This window comes from Taeniopygia guttata, chromosome 24 (assembly GCF_048771995.1).
Source record: "Taeniopygia guttata chromosome 24, bTaeGut7.mat, whole genome shotgun sequence".
Lineage (NCBI taxonomy): Eukaryota > Metazoa > Chordata > Aves > Passeriformes > Estrildidae > Taeniopygia > Taeniopygia guttata.
Genome location: NC_133049.1, coordinates 1,186,600 through 1,213,510, shown reverse-complemented (window position 1 = coordinate 1,213,510; position 26,911 = coordinate 1,186,600). Strand labels below are relative to the sequence as shown.

The 26,911-nt window shown below is 55.7% G+C and overlaps 1 protein-coding gene across 1 annotated transcript in view; it reads right to left on the bottom strand.

Moving 5' to 3' along the window:
* The window catches only part of ETS1 (ETS proto-oncogene 1, transcription factor), an 80,702-nt gene extending 72,887 nt beyond the window's left edge, over positions 1 to 7,815 (bottom strand). Inside the window, 2 exon segments of the mRNA XM_030290856.4 lie at positions 7,703 to 7,797; positions 7,799 to 7,815. Coding sequence (XP_030146716.4) covers positions 7,703 to 7,797; positions 7,799 to 7,815 — 112 coding nt within the window.
* Positions 7,816 to 26,911: the final 19,096 nt, after the last annotated feature.

The following is a 26,911-nucleotide window of genomic DNA, read 5'->3' as shown; positions in this document are numbered from 1 at the left end:
TAAAGCTTGGAGCAGACTGTCACCTTAAGGAGTTTAGGCTGGAAAAGTTAAAAGGAAAAATACCTGGATTATTAGGAAATATTGTGATTAGAGGGGTCACTTTAACAATGCAGCACCCAGATGCAGGAGTGTGACCAGGGGAGAGCCTGACAATGGGGAATGAATTATCACCTGCAAGCTGAGGGAGCTGCTCTGAGGGAAGATGAGATCATATTTCCTTTGCTGGAGAATTGGTGGGAAATGTCTGCCAATTTTTTTGTTTTAAGAGAGAGGAAAAAAAAACCAAAAAAGGCAGTTTGTTGAGATCAACACCTTTCCTGTGAAAGCTTTGTCAGGCCCAGTCTGTCTCACAAAGAACTTTGCCGCTGTCAGGACAAACCCTCTGGTTTTGCACGTGAGTTTAGGTTTCCTTCACTGAATCGCTGCCTTGAGTCCCACGTGGAATTCCTCACACGGGATTCCCTCTCCTGAGCAAGTCCTCATGCCAGAGCTGCTCATTAGCTGGGAGTTTTAATCATCCCCGCACCCATCTGGGAGCTGCAGCGTGGCTCTGCTGTCAGAGCTGTGGGGGTCTCTCCCTTCCATGGCAATGGAGCAGGGCCAAGGCACCGTCTGTGTTTGGGGATGTGACCCCAGGGTGCTGGGAGGACACAGGAAGGGGACAGCCTGGGCTGGGCAGGGCTGGCCGGGGCAGGATGGGACCTGGAGCCATGGGAATGGCTGTTCCCAGCCTGCTGAGGAGCTGTTTCAGCCTCCCTGAGGACACAGCTCCGGCTCCTGGGGAGCCCCTCTGCACTCCTGCAGAGCCCTGGGCTGTGGCCCTGCAGCTGCAAACACCTGGCTGAGTGATCTTACCACAGAATCCCAGAACCATCCAGCCCAACCCTTAACCTGGCACTGCCAGGCCCACCGCTATCCCAAGTGCCACTTTACACGTTTTTGGAACACCTCCAGGGAAGGGGATTGCACCATGCCCTGGCCAGCTGTGCCAGTGCTTGGCAAACTTTGAGTGAAGAAATTTTCCTGATATCCAACTTAAATCTCCCCTGGTGCTGCCTGAGGCTGTTTCCTTTACTCCTGTCACTTGCTTCCTGGGAGAACAGGGAACTCCTCCTGGATGTCCTCCTTACAGGGAGCTGGGCAGAGCCAGAATTCACAGAATCACCAGGCTGGAAGAGACCTTCAAGGTCATCAAGTCCAACCCAGCCCCAACACCTCAATTAAACCCTGGCACCCAGTGCCACGTCCAGGCTTGTTTTAAAAAGGGACCCCGAGCCTCCTTCTCCTCAGGCTGAGCTCCTTTCCCAACTCCCTCGTCAGGCTCCACATGTTCTGTGCTCAGCTCTTCTCAGCAGAACCAGCACAGCCACATCACCTCCAGCCTCCAGTTCCACACCACACATCTCCTGGAGGCCCTGGGATCGTCTCCAGCCTTCCCTCTGGTCCTTGCCCGGGGGTTCTGCTGCTGCTGGACCTCTCTGCAGTTCTCCACCCCCGGGGAAGGGCAAGCTGCTTTGGCTGTGTCTCACTCAGCGCCTCAGCAAACAGGGACCCCCAGAGCATCTCCCCCGTGCCCTGTGAGTAATGGCCCAACACAAAACACCTGCATGTGCACAGTATTAAATTATCATCATCATTTCCTGCTCGTTATTACTAACTCTGCCTCGAACACCAGATTTTTTTTTTTTTTCAAACTTCTCTTTTTTAATTCACAAGACTGAAAACTACCCCTACGTGGTGGAAGAACAACCAGCCTATTTCTCTTTGTGCTGTACCCAAAACCACATCGAGTGCGAGTTCGTGTGGCTGAGAAGCCTTAACTAATCTCAGCATCTGTGCACGCCCTGCCAGCCCGCCCCAACGAGGCGTTAAAACGCCTCAGCTTCAATCTCCCTGCAGCTGGGACCGAGTGCACGGAGCCCATTGCTGCGAGCTGAGTGAGCACAGAACCTTTGGGTTCGGAGGGACCTTAAAGCTCACTACCCACGCACTTTGCCATGGGCAGGTGTGGGAATGCAGAGCTTCCCTCTGTCTGCCCTGGCAGGGCTGGGACCCTGGCAGGGGTCAGGAACCCCCCTGGACAGAGCCCCCAGAGACACTGGCTGTGATCTCTGTCCATGGAAAAGAGTTTTCAATCTTACAGGATGAATTATCAGCTCTGAGTGTTTGATATAAGTAATAATTAAGTGTGGCACGGGTGCAAAAGTAAAATTTTAGGATTCTAGATTAGGGGTTCAAAGGGGACAAGATGGAGGAAATTGGGTGTGTCTTGTCCTTTTTCTCCTTCTTCATGCCCTCCATGTTTCACTGTGGTGTTGGCATTTTTCTGTTGGTTCAGGCTGGGGACACACTGTCCAACGTAGGTGACAGATATTGGCACGTTATTGTAAATCCAGCACAGGTAGTTTGTGGTATTTAATGTTTGTACCATCCCACTGAGGGCAGAGCCCCACACGCTGCCCTGCAGGACAGAGCTGCGGCAGGGCAGCAGAACATGTTAGAGATAAACAGAATAAACAACCTTGAAACAGCACAGACCAATTATGGCTTCTGCTTTGGCAGCGGGGCTGACAGACAGAGACTTTCTACAATCTCAGAATCATCAATACCTCAGATTCCGACAGGCAGGGACACCTGCCATGAGCCCAGGCTGCTTTAATGCCCATCCAAGCTGGCCCTGAGCGCTCCCAGGGTGGAGCATCCCTGGCATGAAGGGCACCCCTAACACAGGGCAAGGTGCTCCATCCCAGCCCATCACACACCTGAGCTCCAGCACCATCTCAGGCAAACACGGGCTGGCCTGTGCCCTAAAGCAAAGGTTGATGCTGCCAACCAAGGCAGGACAGACAGGGTGGAAGGGAGCCAGAGGGAGCCGGGGCTGCTCACCCGGGGCTGCTCACCTGCCGCAGCGACACCCACATGTGCAAGGGTGAGCAGCAAACAGCATCCCCTGCTCTCTGCTCTGCAGCTGCTGCAGCAGCAGCTGGGCTTCGGTTTGGGGTTTTCTCCCCTTTGGTGGAGCACCTCGGCTGCAGCAGCTCTCAGCGCCGCGCTCATGCCTCGCTGGCTGTTCTTTGCATCTCTCTCAGGCTGAACCTTCCAGCACACGCTGCTGCTGGAGGCCGTGGCTGTGCGCTGAGCTCAGCAGCACCAAACCCTTCCTGACACCCGGACAGGCTTCATGCAACAAGGAATACAATAGGATTCAACCAGAGCTGCAGAGCAGCTCCTCACCAGCCTGCAAGAGCTGAATTAGCACCTCTAGACAGCAGCTCCAAGACATTTAGAGCCCGTTTGCTTTCTGGTTTCTCTTCCCCTCCAAACTGAGCTGTTAAAAAGCACAAGAGAGGGGCAGGAACACAACACAAAACTCAGCAACAATTTGCATGCCCATCTCTGTGGATTCAAGAGAAGTCCTGGTTAAACACAAATTAAACCAGTTCCTCAATGTGATACCGGTTTTGTGGGTGAGAGTGGTTAAAGGGCAGAGAACACAGGCTGGAGGCGGTGAAAAGGACCTAGAATTATGGAATCCCAGAAGGGACCACTCCAAGCCCCCACTATGGATGGCAGGGATGGCACCCAGCAGGTGACACGCCCTGCTGGAAAAGGCAGGTGAGCAGATCCTGTGCATGGAATAATTGTGCTCCGGAAAAGCGAGTGTGGAAAACGAGGCAGGGACAGCACAGAGGGAGCTCTGCTGTGCTTTGTCCAGGCTAATTTTAACAGAACTTCCACCACTTCCCAAAGGAAACTACTTCACAGCCCAAAACATCTCTCACTGTCAGCAAGTTTCCCTGATGGCTGAGCGATATTTCGCTTCTCTTCAGCTTCCTCTAAGAGGAGCCCACAGAGTTCCTCTCCTCCCCTGGATGCTGCCGGGGAGCTCAGCTGAGCTCCACTCCAGGCTGGAGCTCTCCAGGCAGGTAATTTGGCTGAAACTGAGGAAATCACTGCAGATTTACATCAAGATAATCCAGAGCCACAGCTTGCTGAGAGATGCTAGTAAATAGAGGGGAATCTGAACCGTTTGGTAAAATCCTTAATGGTTTAACAGCTTGACTTCAGCCTTATTGTTTGCTCTTATTATTCCTGTCCTATTGTGAAAACATGTGTGGGAGAAACAGCATTTATTTTGGGACTTGATCAAGTACCAGCCAAAGCTATTACACTCTTGGGTCATTTCTAAACTAAATTAAAATTTTAATTTCATTTCAACATCCATCCCTCCTCTTTTACAAGGTTGGGTTTGTTGGGTTTTCTTTATTTGTTATTGTTGTTGTTGGTGGTGGTTTTTTTTTTAATTTTAAGTCAATTATCAAGCTTGGTTTAAAAAGGGAAAAGCTGTTTGTGCTCATGATTAACACACACTCCCCTGTAGAAGATGGGAAGAAGTTTAAAAAGAACATTAGATATAAGTGAGCTTTGTTGGATATATGAAGACACTTCACAGTATTTTCACGGTTGTTGTTTGTTGTTCACTTTTATGTTTGCAGAGGGAAGTGGAGCGATGCCCCACTGACTTCCCAGTGGCAGAGTCACGTCCCATCTCTGTTTCCCAGTTTAATGCTCCCTCCATGGCTCTGCTGCAAAGTCCTGAGGCTCCGACTGGTCCCCAGTTTCTGAGCTGCTGTACCACACTCAGCTCCATCCCACATCCCCCAGCCCCAGCCGGCACCAGGGAAGTGTCACTGCAGGGTGGCACACCTGGCACAGCCACCAGACGCTGTTCAGGTGCTTTTCTCCCTCCCAATACACTGAGAAAATTCCTTTTCATGGGGTCTAACGAGAAGCCAGCAGGAAGGGGCAGCATCAGCAACCCCACCAAAATATCTCTGGCTTCAAGAAGGTGAATCAAGGCTTTAGGAACCTGCAGCAGCCCCTGCCACACCCCCACCCTCCTCTGGCTGACCCAGAGCTGCTCAGTGATAACCACTCCATTTTTGCATTGAGCAATAATTTATCATCTTTGAGGGGTGGGGCAATGACATCCTTCCGCCAGGCTTTAACCCTTGCGATCCGATCCGGGCCTTGCCAGGCCACCTGCCAGCCCGTTCCGGGGGAGAAGGGGATGTTGATCTGTTGGCATCTTAGAAACCTCCTCCCATTCACCAGCCCCTGGCACCGCCTCGGACAGAGGGAGCATCCCTAAGGCAGGAGCGGTGGGCAGGAGTGTCTGTGCTTTCTGCCATGGTTTTTACAGATTGGCCACACGAAATCCCACATTTCTTAGGATTTTACAACTTTAGAGTGTTCGCAGGCTGTGGGGCAGAGGGTGGGCAGTGGGAGGTGCAGCGGTAACAACAGAGCAGCAATGGCCCTTCTGCACCCGCTGCGAACCTGCGGGATGTGAAAGGGCCGGAGAAGGTGCCTGGGGAAAGTGAGGGGCGAGGCCGGGGATGGGACCCCGGGGCCGGGCAGGGGATGTGAGCCCCGGGGTTAGACAGGGATGTGAGCCCCGGGTCAGATGGGGATGGGAGCCCCGGGTCAGACCGGGGATGTGAGCCCCGGGTCAGACAGGGATGTGAGCCCTGGGGTCGGGCCGGGGATGCAAACCCCGGGTCAGACCGGGGATGGGAGCCCCGGTGCCGTGCTGGGGATGTGAGCCCCGGGATAAGACCGGGGATGCAAACCCCGGGGCCGGGCTGAGGATGCAAACCCCGGGACCAGGCCGGGGATGTGAGCCACGGGTCAGACCGGGGATGTGAGCCCCGGGGCCGGGCTGAGGACGCAAACCCCGGGTCAGACGGGGATGCAAACCCCGGGTCAGTCGGGGATGCAAACCCCAGGTCAGACCAGGGATGCGAGCCCCGAGCCCGTCCGGGATCAGCGCGGGGATGGGGCAGGGGCCGCCTGCAGCGCATCCCCCGCTGCTCCAGCGCGGGGCTCTTCCCTCCCCCGGTGCCTGTCAGATCTGAGGGCATCTCAGGAGCTTTCCCGTTTGGCTGGACAAGCTCTGGCTGGGATGGGTGACCGCGGCCGTGGGAGAGCGCCGGGGTGGTTCAAGCTTGGCCCGGTCTCACAAAGCCCTGGCTCTCTGTGCTTGGAGTAAATTGCGTTTTCTCTGCATTTCTCCTGCTCTCTGCTCATTCATCGATTACTCAGCTGCTAATTAAGAGAAGATAATGCCCCCAGCAGATGCACAGCGAGCTGACAGCACGGGTCAGGCAGGAGAGGGTTTAGGTGGGATGCCAGAGCTGTTGCCATTAAATCACCCTGCTCTGCCCTGGCTCACAGCAGCCACTGGCAACTGCAGGAGGATGTGAAGGGAGGGTTAATTAGGTCAGCTCTTGTTTCACTCACGAATTTGCCTCTGCGAAGCAGTGAGCTCAGGCACAATGCATGGGCCAGGCCCTCAGCCTGGACAGAGCACAAGGGGAATGAACAGGAGCAGTGTCCCGCTGTGCAGAGGAGATCCCTGCCCTCTCACACCTTGCCCATCCCACCGAGCCCAGCCTCTCCCGTGGCACAGGGGCTTGGGCAGGGCTGCACAGCGAGCTGGGATCCCCCAGGATCCCTGTGGGACCCTCAGCAGGACACCTGGAGCAGCCTCCCAAACCTGCTCTGAACATCCCACCAAACCCCGCTCTTCCACAGCGCCCCAAACCACCGGGGAAGGGGGGGGGGGTTCCCTTCTGTTCTTCATCCCTCATCTTGCCAGGCAGGAAAGAGCTTTGTGATATTGAGGGGCACACGGTCCCCTCCCCCAGAGCTCCGTGGTGAGCCTGAGGACAAGGGACACACACACACACCCCAGTGCTGGGGACCACCTTGGGATTCCACACACCTCCAGTCGCTGGGCAAGCAGAAAATGCCCCATACCCAGGCCTGGCAGAGCATTATTGACAGACAGGAGGGGAGAGCTGCACAGGAGCAGCGGGGCAGGAGCAGCAGGGATCACCCCGAGGTGCCTGCTGGCAGCACAGGAGGGGAGGCTGAAGGGGACCCCAGCATGAGTGGCCAGCAGTGATTTACAGAATAACGGGAAGGGGGAAGGCCCTGCCCGGGCTCCTCAGGAACTCCCAATTCCCTCTGCCCTGGCCGGGCTCCTCAGGAACTCACAATTCCCTCTGCCCTGGCCGGGGGCAGGATTCTGCTCTTCCCAAAGAATGGCAGCACATCCCTGCTCTTGCCACACTCCAGCTTCTCCCAAAAGCAAATGCTGGCACCTGTGGCACTCTGGGACCTTTAGGGGATGGCATCACCATGGAAAACACCTGGAGGGGTCATAGCAAATCCTTCCAATCATCCCTGCAAAGCAGGAATCAGCCCCGGGTCTGTCTGTCCCACCCTGGGCACTTTGGATCTGCCCTCCCTCCCAGCAAAACCAAACCATATTACACCAAAACCGAATTACAATTCAGAACAGCAAAGGAACTGCAAATTTAATTCACTGTACTAATGCCAGTGCATAGCCTTCCACCTCTATGAGGAAAACAATAATGTTCTCCTAAATGTCCATATAAAATGTATGTACTAAATATATATATATATATATATATAAATTTTTAAAGGGAAGCATCGTCTGAGACATTTACAGAAGATCCTGCGGTAGCAAATACACAAATCAATTACTGGGCGAAACTGGAAATTGAGAGAGGAAAAGTAAATGACCACAAACCAAATCTGAGGTGTCCTGAAAACGTCCACAGGTACCTCCAACCCCCAGAAGAGTTCAAAGAGCCTCTCCCCCACCACTTACGGCTCAGCTGAAAGACCCGGGGGAAAGCTTTCTCTCCTCCACGGCTCCGCACACTTGTGGCCGCTCTCCTCGCAGCTACCTGGAGCAGTCCGCGGCGAGGATGGAAATACCATCGTGCTCAGGCAGGGCTGCTATTCAAAGGCAGGGGGAGTGGTCACCCCGGCGCTGCTGCGGCCGCCCCGGCCGGCAAAGAGCCACCTCTGGCCGTGTCACGGCACTGGGGACACAAAACATTCTGCGATGGGCACAGTGCCCTGCCAGCCCCGCCGTGGGTGCCCGCGGGTGCCGAGCCCCGTCAATGCCCCCGAGCCCCGTGGGTGCGGTTTGTCCTGCCCAGGGAGGCAGCCAAGGCAGCCCTGACCCCAAATCCAGCCCGGCAGCCGCCTCTGCCCCATGGTAAAAATCCCCTTCCTCCACAGTGCCCTGGCACCGCTCTGTGCCCGCTCCCCGCTGCCCCGGGGCTCTGCGCTGCCTCCTGCCTCACCCGGCCCTGGAGCATCCAGCCCTCTGCGAACCCTGCGGCTCTCGGCACGGACCTCTGCAGCCCAAAGTGCCCCGGCAGCCGCTGCTTGCTCTGGAAACGCTGAAGGCTGAGGGCAGCCCCCCTCCGGGAGGAGCTGCAGGGGGAATTTGCTCACTGGGCAGCGCTGGGATCAGCACCGGATCAGCTGTGCCAGGGGGGATGCCCAGCCCGCATCCCTGCCCAGCTGCATCCCTGCCTGCCCAGCCGCATCCCTGCCTGCCCAGCCGCATCCCTGCCCAGCCGCATCCCTGCCCAGCCCCAAACCTGCCCAGCCCGCATCCCTCCCTGCCCACATCCCTGCCCAGCCCGCATCCCTGCCCAGCCCTCATCCATCCCTGCCCAGCTGCATCCCTGCCCAGCCCGCATCCCTGCCCAGCCCCATCCCTGCCCAGCCCCAAACCTGCCCAGCCCCATCCCTGCCCAGCCCTCATCCATCCCTGCCCAGCTGCATCCCTGCCCAGCCCGCATCCCTGCCCAGCCCCATCCCTGCCCAGCCCCAAACCTGCCCAGCCCCATCCCTGCCCAGCCCGGCCCCAGGGCAGCTGCTCAGGGCCTCTCCAGACAGGAGAAGGGCAGCAGAGAACAATTCCCGGCTGGCCAGGTGTGGGCAGAGGGGCAGAAACACCCCGGGCCTGGGGTGGCCTTTGCCCAACACCCCTGTCTTCCTCTTGACAGCCTGGCCAGGGAGCGCAAACGCCAGTGGCACCCCAAATCCCGGGGCAGGAGGACGTGCCCGTCCCTCTCCCTGTCTCGCTGTCCGGAGCAGAACCGCCTTTTCCTCCAGGAGAGGGCTCCAGGCTGGAAATCCTGCCCGGCTCCAGGCTGGAAATCCTGCCCGGCTCCAGGCTGGAAATCCTGCCCGGCTCCAGGCTGGAAATCCCATCCCTCTGGCTCCATCAGCAGCCCTGGAGCAGCCCCTGCCAGGGGCAAAGCCCAGGGGCTCCTCGTGTGCTGCTCCAGGACAAACTGTTCGCTGGGAGCAGCTGCTGGGATTTCCCTGGAGATCCTGGGGGCGAACTGGAACAGCGCAGCAGCAAAGAGCCCCCAGCCCCAGTGGGCTCAGCTCTCACTGCCTCGCTGCATGGACACCAGGAGGTTGTGCTTGCACAGAATCTGTGATTTCCAGGGAATTTAGCAGCACTCTCATGAAAAAATCAAAGCAGCCTGTACATCTGAGCGCTGTCACTGCTGGAGGGTTGGTGTGTGGAGAGAGGAATAACTCCTGGAGACTCCTTCCCCAGCACAACCCTGGGTATTTGAGTACTCTCAGCACAGTGGACATTTGCAAAGCACAAAGCTGTGTTTGCTCCCACGTGGATTATTTCTGCCTGCACAGGGCTCCTGTAGCATCTCCTGCTGCCAACAGTTCCCCAGAGAAATCAGATGTTCTGAACAAGTGTTCACAGAATAAAAGTCCCTCCTGTCCCCCTCTCCCAGACCAGGAGGTTGCTAAAATACATAAAGTGACAAATAGCAAAAAAAAACATTATTTAGGCACATAAAAGTATTCCCAGGTCCTTCAGGAGCTGCCAAATGATGAATGAATCTCTCCTTTAGCCCTGAATTTAGAAAGACACAGCTCCAGGTGGCCCAAATCCATTACCTGCTGGACTCGCCAGGCACGGCCCCCTCTTGTAGCTGTTTTAACACAGGAAATGATTTACAGGGTTCCATCTCCCCAGGAAGGTTTCCAGCCTCCTGGGCTTTGCTACAAAGGCTCTGTCACATCTGAGCTCCAAAGGAGTGGAATGTGTTCAGCAATCAATTTTTAGCTGGGCAACTCTTCCTGGGATAACCCTGCTGGCAGCTGCGAGCAAGATGTCCTTGCCTGGATGCTCAGGAGGGTGCTGGGATGCAGAATGCAGACATTCACAGCTCTGTGGAGTGGCTGTGCAGCCAGCTGGGAGGCTGGGACATGGAATCACAGTCATGGAATGCTTTGGGTGGGAAGGGACCGTGAAGATCACCAAGTTCCACGTGGGTGCCTGGTTTCAGGGTCACTGCTGTCACATCAGTCACCCAAACCAGTTGCTTGAGCTCACAACAAAAAGTAGGGTTAAATTTCGGGCAGCTCATGGAATTGATCATAAAGTCATTGCACTTTCCATGGCAGCTGCTTTGGGTTTGCTCCGTGCTCATAAAATATAAAGCGATCCCTTAATGTTTCCCCGCAGCAGTTATTGATGGTTTCAGCAAATTGGAGATGTCTTGGGGATGTTTCACAGGTTCTGCACTCGTAGGCTGCTTAAATTTGGGGGCACTTGGGCTCCTGTTGGAAGGTGCAGCACGCTGGTGTCAGCAGAAACAGCCCCTGTCCCATCAACCTGAGAAATCCTCATCAGCACTTGGGGTGGGAGCTCAGCAGCAGCACTGGAGCTGCACCTGGGGATGCTCCTGGTTTGTCTGCTGGAGCTGGGCAGGGAGCACGGATCATCTGGGTAAAATTCAGCCCAGTCCTGAGTGTCACCCACTGTCACCTACCCCAGCTCCACTCCCCTGCAGCCCCCAGCTTCCTCTGCAGGGAGAGAGCCCTGTGCTCCTGCCTGTGGATCATAAACCACTCAAGGGGAGAAGCTTCCAGAGCCCTTCATGGATCACCATTTCCATCTTACTCTGGGAAAACAGAGACAGAACCAACAAAATGATCCTGAGCACCTGAATCTCTGCTCTTACTGCTGCCTCAGGGCACAGAGTGAAATGAGGATTCCTGAGCTGGAGGAACCTGCCCAGTGTTTGCCCTGGGAGAGGTGACACAGCTGGACCAGGAGAAATCCATGGCAGGTTTGCCCAGGGAGATGTTCCCCCTGCCCCTGCTCAGAACCTGGGTGGGGCTCACAGCCTGTGCCCAGATGTTCAGAGGTCCCAGAGCTGGCACAGCTGGGGCCCAGCTGCTGACACCCTCTGCAGCTGCCTGGCCTCAAAAGCCAACAGGAACAGCACCAGCACATCCCTCTGGAGCAACCCCGAAGAATTCCCTCCTGTATGGAGCCCAAGGATGCTGAGGAGCTGAGCTAAGGGGAAATTTCTGCCCTCACAAGCAGGAGAAGGAGCTTTTGCTACCCTCGGATCAGACAGGAGCTCAGACCTTGGATGCATCCATTACCTTGGATGTGCAGGTGCAGGATATGCACTAAACCAGAAAAATTTGGGGTGCAGAGGAATATCCCAAATGCTTAAACTGCCCCAAAAGTGACTTTTATGATGCTCTTTTAGGCTGGAAGCTGCTGCATGTGGATCTCCTCCACATCAACCACAACAATTTTGATGAACTGCCTCATCCATGGTTTATCCCACTTTTCTGAGGGAGATCAGATCTGTGTAAAACCAGGTTTAAACAGGGAATATATGAAGGTGTCAGGACTGGGTGAGAAATGACAAGGGGAAAAATTCCTTTTTCATCTCTATCCACATGGATAAAAACACATGGATGTGTGGGGAGGTGCGAAAACCCAAAATCCCACAACATTTTCTTCCCCGTGAGAGTGGCAGGCCCTGGCACAGGGTGCCAGAGCAGCTGTGGCTGCCCCTGGATCCCTGGCAGTGCCCAAGGCCAGGCTGGACAGGGCTGGGAGCAGCCTGGGACAGTGGGAGCTGTCCCTGCCATGGCAGGGGTGGCACTGGATGGGCTTTAAGGCCCTTCCCACCAAATCCATTCCGGCATTCAGAGATTGGGTCACGTTTTCACTCTGGAAGAGGAAGTGAGAAGTTTCCACTCTGCTCTAACTCTGCAGTTAAGCAACATCTCCAGGGAAGTTCCAACCAGAACATCTCCAGCCTGAGCCCTTGAGATGCAAACTTGTGGATTTTGCACAGTTGGCACAAAACCCGATCCCTTTTCTGCAGGCCAATGTGAACATTTTCATTGCAAACTCCTCGTGCAGGTGCCTGCCCACTCACACCATTAATAAAGTCCTGAAAGCTGCAAGAACAAGGTAAATTAATTCTCATTTCTGTCAACATTAACTGGGAAATCAGTCCTTACTCACAAGTTCTCCCATTGCAAGAAGAATTTGGCCTCTTGGTTGGAAGAAGGATCTTTGATTAGTCTGATACACTCAGACAAAAAAACCAGCGAGGATTTCATCACACACACCCTCTTCAAACTGTAAATTAAAATCCTCATCCAGAATCATTTAATCGAGGACTATAAAGACAGATTTCAGAAGTGCTCTTTTCCCAGGCTGGCACATAAATAGAGATCAGATTTATAAAAATTCTATCAGCCAACAATTCCTGCTCGAACACATCTGGCCAAGTTTCAAAACCAATTCAGCAGCCAGTTAATCACTTGCTCTTTATTACTTAACTTACTATTAGCATTGGGGATAAAAAAAAAACCAAGAAAACAAAAACCAAGAGATATTTTTATTTTCTTTTATCTGTTAAAATATTCCCTGCATCTTGCTGGGGTGGAATTCAAAGCCTTGATAAAAATCATGGCATTTTTAAAAAGTCAACTGCTTCTCAAGCCCCTGTAAAAATGCAGGGGGTGAATTGACATCACTTCACTGCTTCCCTCTGCAGCTTCTTGTTCAAAAAATTGAGCTTAGTGCTGCACTGAGAATGTCCCACAAAACCCACCCAGAAAATAATCAGCAGCTTATGAGGGCTGGGCTGGGAATGAATGGAAGGCTGGAATTCTCCTTTCTGCAGGTGCCCTGAGGACACCAGGGCACACCCCAAAGCTTTGTGTCCCCAGGGCTGTCTGTGGTGGCCCTGGCCCTGCCTGGACAGGGTGTGGTGGCTGCGGTGTCCTGGGTTTGGAATTCCTCCTTCCTGGCAAGCAGAGGCTCCAAAAATATTGGGAAAGGGTTGAGCAGCGAAAAAGCTCCTAAGTATGGAGCCCCATCTCTGGAGGGTTTAGCAGAGTGGGTGTGACACTTGGGGACAGGTCAGTGGTGGATCCTTGGCAGTGCTGGGGTGGTCACAGAGTTTTCCAACCCAAAGGAACCCCGTTTTCCCTGGGCTGGGGGTTGCAGCAGCACCTGGAGAGGGGCTGCAGAGGCTGAGCCCAGGGCTTGCACGGGGCTCACTCAGGGTGGCCCTGGAGGCCTCCTGGGGTCAGTTCCCCCAGGAGCAGTGGCCAGCACAGGTCTCAGCTGGAGCCAAGAACCAGCTCCTGCTCTCCAGGATTGATCCCAGCTCCCATCTCCATTTTTCAGGACTCATGGCTCCACTCCAGCCCAGCTCAGCTCATCCTTTGAATCCCTGGGCTCTCCTTCCATGGCTCACAGCTCTTCCCACCAGGAGTGTCACTGTGTGGGGAGGAGGAGGAGAAAGGACACGGATGACAGAGGAATCAAGAGATTGCTTGTGGTGGGTTCTGTGGGGAGCTGATAAACCTGGGAAATTCTCCTTTTCCTGAGGCCCTTTCCCATCTCAAAGTGACCTTTGTGCTCTCCATCAGCTGACAGACACAAGGACAGCGAGGGCTGAGGGCTCTGTGCTTGGTGCCACGAGCTCAGCAGGGCCGAGGTGGGAGCTGAGCCCTCCTGGGTCCCACATCCACCAGCAGTGCCAGGGACACACTCAGCTCAGGAAAGGTTATCCTGCTTCTCCTTAGGGCAGGGAAGGGGCAAGATGTTCCCAGTGGAACAGAAACTGGACATTTTTCAATGCTTTATTTGCATCTCTAAACCAATGCAAAATATCTGTACCTTTATAAACATTTTTTGTCCCTGGAGCGAGCAGCAGAGGGAAAAATTCCGGTAGCAGAAAAGTGAGGCTGAGTTTTGTGGAAATGAGTTATTAACATGTCCTTTACCTCTCTGTTTATTTTCCACACAGTTCCAGGTCAAGGAAAGTTTGTCTGTGACAAGGATTAGGCTTTGGGAACAGCTGTGTCTTTTCATATTTCATTCCTGAGTTGCTCCCAGGGTGTTTGGACAGGTTCTCCTCTGTCGATTGTCAGGGAGCCCAGGCAGGATCACAGGACATGGGTGACACCCCAGGGTGTGATGTCCCCTCCACGAAGGACCCCCAGAGCTCGAAGGACCCCCAGAGCTCGCTGTCCCCGCGGCTGGCTGGTGCTGCAGGGGTTATTTATGGCCGGGCTGGGAATTGCAGGGCTGGGTCCCACATGTGAAGTGAAAGTGGAAGTGTGTGGGTGGGAGGGGAAGCAGCAGCATCCCGTTTATCAGCGCTGCCGAGGCCGAGCAGCTTTCCCGGATCCCACTGACATCTCCCAGGCAGGCTGCAGAACCCAAAGGCACGATCCTGTCTCATCCCGGGGATGCCGGGGGTGGGCACACCCACCCTGCAGAGGGAAAACCCTTCTCAGCTCCCTCTGGGTGCTCACTGACCTGCCCACCCAGTGCAGCCCTAAAAGAGGAGCTGGAATGGCCCAGCCTGCCTTCCCCCTGCAGGGCCAGCGTGGATCTGTGGGGTTCCAGCAGGCTGCAGGGCTGCAGGGAGGGGTCACGGCGGGGTGAGCTGATGAACAGCAAACAATCCTAATTTATGCAAAAAGCAGTCTGGAAAAAATGACATTCCTGCTTGTCTGCATGTGTAACATGCGGAGATCCTAAAGAAAGGAGCCAAAGAGGTGCCCATGAATCAGAGCTTTATCCTGCCAGCCCCCCAGAGCCCAGCCCTGGGGTTTGGGGCAGTTTGCCTTGGTAATTGCCTGGCTCTGCAGCACAGGCTGCACCAACAGAGCCCTACTGGAGTCAAACAGCTCCTTTGGGCCTCGCATTTTCTCTGGTTTTCCACCCTCTTAGACAACAAACGAGCCATTAATGTCTGGAAGCACAGGCTGGATTGCCACTCCCCGTGCACAGCCCAGATCCCTGCAGGGGATGCCCAGTGCCACATTCAGTCCTGAGCTCCGTGCCCACCGCCACCTCCCGTGCCAGGCAGACACTCTGGGTTCACAGCTCCGAAAATACGATCCCAGTGTGCCTTTTCCTGATGGAAAACTCCCAATAGAGACCAAGCACAGGCTTTATTTTGACCCCTTTTGGCTCTCCACTGGGACAAGGACATTCACAGAGGTTCTCTGGGCTAATTTGTGGATCTGTATCTTCATTAACAGGAATCTTCTCTGCCTTGAATAACCCCTGGTTTCTTCTGCTGGCGAGTCACAGACTCATGGAATGTGCTGCCCAAGGTGGATCCATTGAGGAGATCCTTTAATAAATCCCTGCTTTATTCCTTAGCTCTGTCCAGTCTCTGTTCTAGGGCAGCCTTCCCAAAGCATCACCCATGGGAGCTGCCCCAGCACTCACCAGGCAGTGATAACACAGCATGAGCTCCCTCCCAGTCCCTTGGGATCTCCCCAGAGTGACTTTCCTCCCTTTTTCCACCTGGATCTGTCATGTCAAGTAGGCACTGGGGATGGTGGTGCCCATGGACGGGAGGGAATGGATTTCCCAGGGGGAAATGCCATCCTTGGCCAGCCTTTCCCAGCCCTGCAGGGGCTCCCAGCCCTCCTGGGCCTTCTGAAGTCAGCAGGAGCCCGGCCTGGGGAAGGTTATGGGGAGAGCTCTGGCAGTGCTGACTGAAGCTGTTTCCAGAAATCACTGAGTGCCATTTCCAGCACACTGAGGGGAGCTGGGGCTCCAGCACGGGCTCCTTCAGTGCCTGTAAATCTGCCCCTGAGAATTCACCAACCTCAGCTGGGAGTTTTATCCCATTTGGCCCCCTGGGCACTGCCATGGGCACAGATAAGCCTTGCAAACAGGAGGAGGAATTATTCTGTTTCAGCCCCGTCCTGTGGGCTGAGAGGAACCTCGTGAGACCCAGCACAGGCTGGATTCACCTCCTCCCTCGATGAGCTTCATTAGCTCCAGCTTTTCATGGATGCAGCAAATGAGAGAAATAAATACTACAATCAAAGTGCTCAAACCTACGCCTTGCCTATGCCAACACAAACCCTGAATGGGAGGAAGTATTAGGCTAAATTTAGCTCCTGAAGCAAAATCCAAGAGCTTTTATTTTTTTCTTTAATTTTTTTCTCTAGGTTCATACTGTAAAACATCTGCTGAACAGTTTCCTATAACTGTTTTTGGCTTTTAAATCAAAGAAAGAAGAAACAATGTCCCATTTTTGTAGAGAGAAAAGGAGGAGGGGAAAAATAGACCTTCCTCTCAAAGGAGGATGACAATGAGGATAGAAATAGAAAGGGGGGAGGTTTGAAACATCTTGAGTCCAGACAAGGAGTGGGTGGATGACAGGTTCAGGTATCTCTGCTTGCTTTGGCCACTTCCCATTCCGAGAGGGGGCTGGCAGAGCTGCTGACAGCCAGAGGGAAAAGCCACGGGCAGGGCTGGATCTGCCCGGGTGCAGGGGGGCTGGGAAAGGGGTGCAGCAGGGCTGGGGGTGCACAGGGAGCTCGTGGAGGAGGAAAACCAAAGTTATTTAGCAGGAAAAAGAAAGAGGAGTTGTGCTCAGTTGTGCCGGCTTTTCCCCCAGCCCGGGAGAAAATTCCCTGCTCCTTCCATCATTCCATGGTCCAGCTGAGCTCCTCGGGGTGTCCCACAGCTGCAGCCACCTCCACCCACCTGCAGCATCCCCCACACCGGCCTGGGTGGCCCTGAGCTGCCACATCTGTGCTTGCTCCCCTGCCAGTGTCAGGCCATGCCCTGCCTGGATAAAGCTCTTCTTCCCTGTTCTTTTCTACCCTTCCTCACCCTTCCCTGCTCCATCCTGCCCTTCCCTGCTCCATCCTGCCCTTCCCTGCTCCATGGAGATCACAGAGCCCCTGCCTCGGAGGAACATGCAGCCCCTGGAAGGACACGCAGCCCCACGAGGGACACGCAGCCCCACGGGGGACACACAGCCCCTGGAAGGACACACAGCCCCACGGGGGACACGCAGCCCCACAGGGGACACACAGCCCCACGGGGGACACACAGCCCCACGGGGGACACGCAGCCCCACGGGGGACACGCAGCCCCTGGAAGGACACACAGCCCCAGGGAGGACACGCAGCCCCACGGGGGACACGCAGCCCCACGGGGGACACGCAGCCCCTGAAAGGACACGCAGCCCCACAAGGGACACGCAGCCCCTGGAGGGACATGCAGCCCCACGGGGGACACGCAGCCCCAGGGGGGACACGCAGCCCCACGGGGCACACGCAGCCCCACGGGGGACACGCAGCCCCACGGGGGACACGCAGCCCACGCTGTCACACCTCGCGGGCTCCTTGGCAGCGGGGGCTGTGCACAGAGGCCTTTCCTGCCAAGTCACAGGATGCGATGACGGCGCGGTTGGGAAAAGCTTCAAACCAGCCCAAACAATCGGAGATTGTCTGCGGAGAGCGGCCTCAAAATTGGCTCCTTGGATCCTCAGGGGCTCAGCCCGGGGCCTTGGTCAGGAGCGAGGGCTGGCTGCGATGACGGAGAAGGAGCTGACCTGGCTTCCCATCGGGGATGGGCTCGGCTTAACCCGGCCGAGCCTGGGCATCCCAAACCCGGGCATCCCGAACCCGGCCATCCCGAGCCGGGCATCCCGAGCCCGACACTGCCCGTAGGAACCACACGGCTCAGGGAGCAGCAATCCCATCTTATTTGCTGCCCTGAAAAGTTGCTTAGGAGTGTGCATCCCTGTTCCTGTGAGGGCTGGGGGATGGGGGGCAGAGTTGTGCTTTTTAAAGGGATTTAGCATCAGTTGGGCTGGATTTGCTCCTTTTAAGTAAATTCCAGTTAGGTGGTGGCAGAGCCCTTCTTGTCCCCTGGGGTTTTTCATCATGTTTGTCATGAGGGGCTCTGCCACAAAGCTGCTGTAGCGGGGACTGGGATGGGATGGGATGGGATGGGATGGGATGGGATGGGATGGGATGGGATGGGATGGGATGGGATGGGATGGGATGGGATGGGATGGGATGGGATGGGATGGGATGTGCCAGGATCATTCCCTGCCAGCCCTCTCTGGGCACTGCAGGCAGGAGCAGCCACTCCCCTGCCCCAGCCCATGAGAGGGTGAGGGAGAGGAGACCAGAAAATGGCATTTTGGTGGAAAAACCTCTCTGTGACTGAACTCCTCAGTCTCCATGGAAGGGGCTTTGCCTTCCCCAGGAGATTTCTCTCAATCTCACTAAAGCTGGAGGGAAAAGTGTTTCAGGCACTTCCCAAGCAGCCAGAACCACTTCTCACCATCCTGCTCTGGAATAGCCCTTCCCCTCCAGGCAAAGGGGGTCTCCAAACCCTAAACCCCTCCAAGGCCCTTTCCCAATCCTGCCTCTGCAGCAGGGGAGCTGCAGGGGACGGGGCCAAGTGCCCAGTGCCAGGGGGGCTGTGGTGGAAGCCCAGCACTGGGATAAATCTGTGAAACACATTTCAGCTCCAAAGGGATGTCTGTGGGGTGAGAGGGCAGCGGTGGGGGGAAAATCATTTGTCACACAGCTCGGGGCTGTGTGCAGGTGCTGGGGCTCGCACAGGGGGAGGGCAGGGACTCACAGGAATATTGGGGAAACCCACAGGAATGGATGCAGAAACCAGAGAAACGTGGAGAAACAGGGCTGGGAGGCAGTGGGGCCACCCTGGTGAGGTGCCACACCGAGGGCAGAGATGTGTCCCTCCTTCCCAGGGAACCTACCCGGGGTCCGTGGGAGAACTGGAATGGCTTTGGAGCTGTGCATGGATACACAAAGCACCTCCCTGAGTGTTCAGGTGCACCTCCTTGAGTGGGCAGGACAGCGGGTGCTGGGGCAGGGGTGGCACCAGGGGTGCCGTGGGTGTCCCTTGCCCCAGGTGCCAGGGGGGCGATGCCAGGAGCGCTGCCGCAAAGCCGAATTCTCGGGCTGCGTGTACATTCCTGCAGGCTGCCTTCGCCAGAGCGCTGATGGCAGGCAAAGCTTCGCAGCTCGGAAACTTGGACGGCTCCGGCTGTTTTCACTCTCTGCTCTCTCTCTCCCAGGCTCTTTCATTCATGCTTCCTCTCTCTTTTCCCCAGTGCATTTCTCACTCACGCTCTCATTCATGCTCGCTCGCTCATTCTCATTTTCCTGGCTGTATTTTTAGCTCCCTCGCCGCTCGGAGGATGTGAACATTATCCCTGAGTCATGACTTTGTGAGGAAGCAGCCAGCCAGGGCTCCCATTACAGCCCGCCAGGGCTCTTATCAGCTGCAGCACAGCCTTGCTGGGGAGGGGGCTTTATCTCCGCGCTCCCCTCCCCTTCCTTTCCCTGCAGCTGCTGCACTCCGGCCCCTCTGAGCGCCCACCAGCCCCGTCCCCCTCTCCGTGTCGTGATTCAGAGCCCGAGGAGTCAAACCGAGATTGGCAGCCAGGAAATGGGATAAAGCGTGGGGGGCAAAGAGCATCATCCACCCTTCATCCTCATCCTCATCCTCCCTCCTCCAGGCCCTGGGCTGCTGCCCTGGGATCGCGGCCAGGGAAAAGGTGTCTGGCAGGCAGGCTGTGACTCGGAAAGCTGCAACAGCCAGGAGGTGACGGCACCTGCGGGCTGAGCCCCGAAAATCGCCCCCGAGGGTTCCGCAGGCTCCGGCAGCGGCTCTGTTCCCAGCCCGGGATGAGCCCTGGAAATAAAAACCACCCCACGCAGAAAGCACTGGAGCAAATCATTCCTTTGGGATTCGTTCCCGAGTGCAGCGACACGCTGCGTGTCCCTGAGGGACAAACGGGCGCTCCCCCGGGACAGGAGCAGCCCGACCGTGCCCTGCCTGTCCTGCCCGGGCAGCACGGGGCACAGCAGGGATGGATGATTGATTCCCAGGGGGGATGATTCCCAGGGGGGATGATTGATTCCCAGGGGGATGATTCCCAGGGGGATGATTGATTCCCAGGGGGGATGATTCCCAGGGGGGATGATTCCCGGGGGGATGATTCCCAGGGGGATGATTCCCAGGGGGCTGCCGGGGCAGGGGGAGGCCGGAGGGCAGATTTCGGTGTGTCTGACGCAGCCGAGCATCACGACAGGGCCGGGCTGGTCACGGCGCTGGGCGGGAGGCGCAGCTTCACCTCCCGGTGACATCCCGGCTGTTTTCAGCTCACTTCCTCTGCCTTTCCTCTCTAACCTTTCTGTTATCTCCCTGATACTCTCTCCTCCCTTTTCCACCCTCCGCTTATTTTAGCTGCCTCTTCCTGCCTGCTCGTCTGGCGCTGCCCTGGTCCCCTCCCGTGCCCTGCCCGTGCCAGAGGAGGGGTCACTGCCCTGCCCTCAGCTCCCATTTTCATCCCCATTCCACCTCCCTTCCTCCCCAAATGTTGCCTCACCCCCAGTCCCTGGGAGCAGACTTTTTTACCCCTTTTCCATGGGCACGGGAGTCCCTGCAGCCTTTTCTCTGACAAGGATTTCTGTGGTTTGTGGTTATCCCTCACCATTTCCCTGAAAAGCCCCTTTCTGCATCCCAGACACTCTTCCTGCCCGTGCTGGCTGCACTGATGCTCAGCCCCGGGCTGCTCTTTCCCCGTTAGACAGATCCTTGTGATCTGTTTAATCTCTGATCCGAGCAGCTCTCCTGCCCCGGGAGATGCTCCCAGTCCTTCCCCCTCCCCGCCTGCAGCGATGCTGTGCCAGCAGCCAGAGCCAGACCCCAGCCATTTGTCCACCCCAGGAGGACAACAAAAGAGATGGCACTGGAAACTGCCAGGAGAGATGAAAGGCTGCCATGGGATCAGGAAGCAGCTCAAGAAATTCAAGGAAGAAAAATCCACCCAGGGCTACTAAAGAAACAAACTTTGGGTCAGGAAATCCCAGTGCTGTGGCTCTTGGAGCTCAGAGAGGATCCCAGGGACGGATCAGGCCCTTGTCTCCTGGTTTTATCTCTGGTTCCCAGTAGGAGCCGAGAGTGGAGCTGCTGGTTTGGCCCAGCAGAACCATTTCTCCACGCCCCTCTGAGCTGGGGGCTCTCTTCCTGGGATGAACACAGAGCTCTGGGAAAAAGGATCTGGGCAGGGAATTTTTCCACCTTGGGCCTGGCAAGACACAAGGCAGTGGAGGGGTGCTGAGGGTGCAGGATGTGTCCCTGTGACACCCTGGGGGTACACGGGGGCGGGAGGGGACCCGCAGGAGCTCGGGGACTTGGCTGTGGTGTTTGTGCAAGAAATGAGCCCTTTGCAGTCCCGAGCCAAAACACTCCCACAGTGGAAGCCAGGGCTTCCTGGGCTGAGCCCCGTTGCTAAATAAAAGACAAAAGAAAGAGTAATTAGGTGCCATTAATTGTTGTTAAGAGGATTTTTGCCGGCAGCCAGCACTCTTCTCCAGGGACACAGCCCCGGCCTCACCCAGACCGGCTGCAATAACACTCACTGTGCATTGGGGTTATTCCCAGTGCCCTCACTGACCATTTTCTCCCAGTCCCAGTGGCCACCAACCCTCCCATCCTCCCCATCTCCTCTGGCCATGCTCACACAGAGGCCAGGGGTGCTCGGGGATGGGGTTGGCAGGAAAGGAGAGGACAAGCCAGCCCCACGCTAACCTGGAACAGCAAATCCATGGATGCTCCCAGTGTGGCAGCCCTGGGAGTCTCAGCTGCCCTGTTTGTATGGGGATGCAGTGCAAGGGAATGTGGGGATTATTTTCCTGCAAGGAGAGACTGAGGGAATTAGGATTGTTCAGCCTGGAGAAGAAAAGGCTCCAGCGACACTTTTCAGTCCCTTCCAGGGCCTAAAGGGGCTCCAGGAGAGCTGGAGAGAGAAACTGGGCAAAGGCTGGAGGGACAGGACACAGGGAATGGCTCCCAGTGCCAGAGGGCAGGGATGGATGGGATACTGGGAATTGGGAATTGTTCCCTGGGAGGGGGGAGAGGCCCTGGTACAGACAAGCTGTGGCTGCCCCTGGATCCCAAGCCAGGCTGGATTGGGCTTGGAGCAACCTGGGACAGGGAAAGTTGTCCTTGCCCATGGCAGAGGATGGAATGAGATGGGATTTAAGGTCCCTTCCAACCCAAACCGTTCCTGGATTTCATGAAAATACTTGTGGTGCATTTGGCTTTGAGGGCACTGGGGATGTTAAAAGGCTCCTGTGCCCCTGTCATTCACCTGTGCTCTGGCTTCTGTGCATTCCCATTAGTGTTTATTAATTATGATGGCTGTGTGATGGACGCAGCCCTTGGCAGGCCCTGGGACACTGCTGAGGATCAGAAGCAATTCAATAAGGAGGAGCCAAGGCGAGGCCCTGCTTTCACTCTGCCTCACTGCTGAGGATCCCACTGCTCCTCATCAAGGACAGTTCAGCCAGAGCTGTGTCCCCCCAGCTCCATCTGCTGCTGCTTTCACAGTGGTCCTGAAAGAGAGGAGGTTCAGACTGGAAATCAGGAGGAAATTATTCCCTGTGAGGGTGGGCAGCCCTGGCACAGGTGCCCAGAGCAGCTGGGGCTGCCCCTGGATCCCTGGCAGTGCCCAAGGTCAGGCTGGACAGGGCTTGGAGCAGCCTGGGACAGTGGCAGGTGTCCCTGCCATGGCAGGGGTGGCACTGGATGAGTTTTAACTCCCTCCTGACCTAAACCATTCTGGAATTCTGTGATCCTGCTCAGAAACATCACAAATTTGTGACACTCAAGCAAGGATCCAGAGCTGCTTCCCAAACTGGGGAAAGGGATGCCAAGAGGGAATGCAGCCCTGGGAAAAGAAATAAGGGCGTTTGGGGCTGAGACTTGACTTAAACTTTCTCCAAATTATTTTTGGTTTTCCATCAGTTCTCCCCAGGCACTCCCACGTGGCCCTCCCTCTGCTCAGGGCAGCCACTGCTGGGACACCAGAGTGACCAGAGCCCTGCAACCTCCCCGTGGGGAGCGGACACGAGCCCAGCCTGCATCCCAGCGAGGGAACAGCATCCTTTTAGGGACCCCATCTCCCGTCAGACCCGCTGGGCTCGGGGAACCCCGCATCCCACCGGCAGCGAGCTCAGGTATTGGCAGCGCTGCAGCCCGGGGTTTGCTCCTATTTTAGCATCCTAAATCGGGGGTTGCGAAGATGCAAAGACCAAGCCCAGACCGTTGCAGCTGCCCGCTAAAAGCGCTTTTTCGGTGGAAGCCGAGGCGGCAGCGCCTCCTGAGCAGCCGCTGCCTCCGGCTCGGGAAGCGCACGGACGCCTCCCGAAGGCGATCCTCGCCCAGGCTCCCCTGCTCCTGTGAGCTCCAGCAGGCTCCGCACTCCTCCGGAGAAAGGAATTTCTTGTGCCCGAGCCGATCCCGGCTGTGGCAGCAAACCCTGCGCTGCCCCGAGCACCCACTGGGGTTTCCTCCTGCTCTGCTGCGTTCTTTTCTCAGAGCCTCGGGGCTCTTTGTGTCCGCAGCACATCTCTAGGGCAGTGTCAGAATCTGAGGTATTGATGATCCCGAGATTGTAGAAAGTCTCTGTCTGTCAGCCCCGCTGCCAAAGCAGAAGCCATAATTCGTCTGTGCTGTTTCAAGGTTGTTTATTCTGTTTATCTCTAACATGTTCTGCTGCCCTGCCGCAGCTCTGTCCTGCAGGGCAGCGTGTGGGGCTCTGCCCTCAGTGGGATGGTACAAACATTAAATACCACAAACTACCTGTGCTGGATTTACAATAACGTGCCAATATCTGTCACCTACGTTGGACAGTGTGTCCCCAGCCTGAACCAACAGAAAAATGCCAACACCACAGTGAAACATGGAGGGCATGAAGAAGGAGAAAAAGGACAAGACACACCCAATTTCCTCCATCTTGTCCCCTTTGGATCCCTAATCTAGAATCCTAAAATTTTACTTTTGCACCCGTGCCACACTTAATTATTACTGATATCAAACACTCAGAGCTTGTAATTCATCCTGTAAGATTGAAAACTCTTTTCCACGGCCAGAGATCACAGCCAGTGTCTCTGGGGGCTCTGTCCAGGGGGGTTCCTGACCCCTGCCAGGGTCCCAGGGCAGCCAGAGGGAAGCTCTGGATTCCCACAGGGCAGGGGATTGACTTTAGTGAGGAGAGGGGAAGAGTCTGGCTTGGAGCACAGCAGTGCCAGGGCAGGCACCTCCAGGGAGCGATGCTGGAGCACCCCAGCACAGTGAGGGATCACGGAGTCCAGAGGGGTTTGAGCTGGGAGAGACCTTAAAGCCCATCCCATTCTACTCATCCCTACACCTTCCACTGTCCCAGGCTGCTCCAAGCTCTGTTCAGCCTGGCCCTGGACACTGCCAGGGATCCACCGGCTTGGCCAGGTCCATGCAGGGCATCCACACACAGCAGAGTCCGTGGGGACAGCACAGGACAAGTCCCAGTTCTGCTGTAATTCTCACCCCCAGCACAAGCCAGTAGTGGCTCCTTTATGGATTTTGTTCTCCTCGTTTTCAGCTGGAAACTGGAGCACAAGGAAAGGGATCTGTGCGCTGTCACCACTGCCTGGCAGAGTCGCTGCCGAGTCGCCTGAGCTCCGCAAACCCCTCAGGCTCGGTGCAGGACCTGCCAGTGCTCCCCCTCCAACAAACACCACACATCGCTGACATTTATTTGGATTGTGTTAAAAGCCCATTTTCCAACTCAAAGAGCAAATAAAATAGCCACCGGTGTTACAGCAAAGCCCCTCCATTCCGACACCTAAAAATCAGAATTCTTTTTCTTTCTTTCTTTCTTTCTTTCTTTCTTTTTCTTTCTTTCTTTCTTTCTTTCTTTCTTTCTTTCTTTCTTTCTTTCTTTCTTTCTTTCTTTCTTTCTTTCTTTCTTTCTTTCTTTCTTTCTTTCTTTCTTTCTTTCTTTCTCTCTTTCTTTCTTTCTTTCTTTCTCTCTTTCTTTCTTTCTTTTCTTCCTTCCTTCCTTCCTTCCTTCCTTCCTTCCTTCCTTCCTTCCTTCCTTCCTTCCTTCCTTCCTTCCTTCCTTCCTTCCTTCCTTCCTTCCTTCCTTCCTTCCTTCCTTCCTTCCTTCCTTCCTTCCTTCCTTCCTTCCTTCCTTCCTTCCTTCCTTCCTTCCTTTCCTTTTTCCTTTCTTTCTTTCTTTCTTTCTTTCTTCCTTTCTCTCTTTCTTTCTCTTTCTTTCTCTCTTTCTCTCTTTCTCTCTTTCTCTCTTTCTCTCTTTCTCTTTCTCTCTTTCTCTCTCTCTTTCTCTCTTTCTCCCTCTCTCTTTTTTCTCCCTTTTTTCTCCCTTTTTCTCCCTTTCTTCTCTATCTGTTTCTCTCTCTTTTTTTCTTTCTTTCTCTCTCTCTTTCTCTCTTTTTTCCCTCTCTTTCTCTCTCTCTCTTTGCCCTGGGGGTAATGAAATAACACATTTTCCCCTGCTCTCAGCATTCCATCAGTGCCACTTCCAAGCTCCCATCCATCAGCACGAGCGCTTGGCTTACAACGTTATGGTTTTGTTCAAATTAAAGGAAAAAGAGGAGGAAATGTAGAGGCATTTCTCCGCTGATGGAGCTGCTTGTTTGGAAGGTTCAGGTGGATCTGAGCTCTTTAAGGCAGTTTTAAACTGTCGACTTCACTTTAAAGACTTAATCCTACATGAAAAGCCTCGTGCTGCAGCAAAGCCGGGAGCGCTCCAGGTGCGTCTCATCCTTTGCAGCATTTCCCGGCATCTCTCGTTATTTTTCGCTGTATTTTCCTTTTTCCTAAGGCTAAATGTATGCACAGACTTCACATTTAGCTTTTCTCTGAAGCGACACTCTGCGCTCCGCTGTGTGCTGGGTTTGTCACAGCCGGCAGCGCCCGGGAGCCGCCGGCCGTGCTGCGAGGCAGGGCTGGAGCCCGGGCCCGGGGTGGGGCTGGAGACCCCCAAATTCCCGGGAAGGGAGGGGAGGGATGGGGCTGGAGCCCCCCGACAGCCCGGGAAGGGAGGGATGGGGATGGGGCTGGAGCCCCCCAACAGCCCGGGAAGGGAGGGATGGGGATGGGGATGGAGCCCGGGCCCGGGGTGGGGCTGGAGACCCCCAGATTCCCGGGAAGGGAGGGGAGGGATGGGGCTGGAGCCCCCCAACAGCCCAGGAAGGGAGGGATGGGGCTGGAGCCCCCCAACAACCGGGAAGGGAGGGATGGGGATGGGGCTGGAGCCCCCCAACAACCCGGGAAGGGAGGGATGGGGATGGGGCTGGAGACCCCCAACAGCCCGGGAAGGGAGGGATGGGGATGGGGATGGGGATGGGGATGGGGATGGGGATGGGGATGGGGATGGGGATGGGGATGGGGATGGGGCTGGAGCCCCCCCACAGCCTGGGAAGGGAGGGGAGGGATAGGGATAGAGCCCCCTGACACCACAGGAAGGGAGGGATGGGGATGGGGCTGGGGATGGGGATGGGGCTGGAGCCCCCCAACAGCCCGGGAAGGGAGGGATGGGGATGGGGCTGGAGCCCCCCAACTTCCTGGGAAGGGAGGGGAGGGATGGGGATAGAGCCCCCCGACACCACGGGAAGGGAAGGATGGAGATGGGGCTGGAGCCCCCTGACCTCCCAGGAAAAGCAGAGATGGGGATGGAGACCCCCTCTCCCCAGGAAGGGAGGGATGAGCTTCCCCAGCCAAGGGCAGCACAATCCACCTTCCATCACGAGATCTGGCAGGTGCAGACAGTCTCAGGGCTGAATAAAGGCTCCTTTCTCCACCCTTTTCTCCTCCAGGGAGGCAGAAGTCACACGTGAGATGCTCTTTTACTATTAAATCATGTTAAACATGTCCAAGGATTAGATCTCCCAAACTCCCAAACTTTGGTCTCTGTGCTTTTGGCTTCACCTGTGCAAGACCTGGAGTACAAAGTCACTGTTAACAGTTGCTGGATCAAGATTTTCATCTTCATTTGGAGCTCAGTGAATTCCCTCCCTCCTGGCTTTCCTGGCTTGTTTTCCACATCCA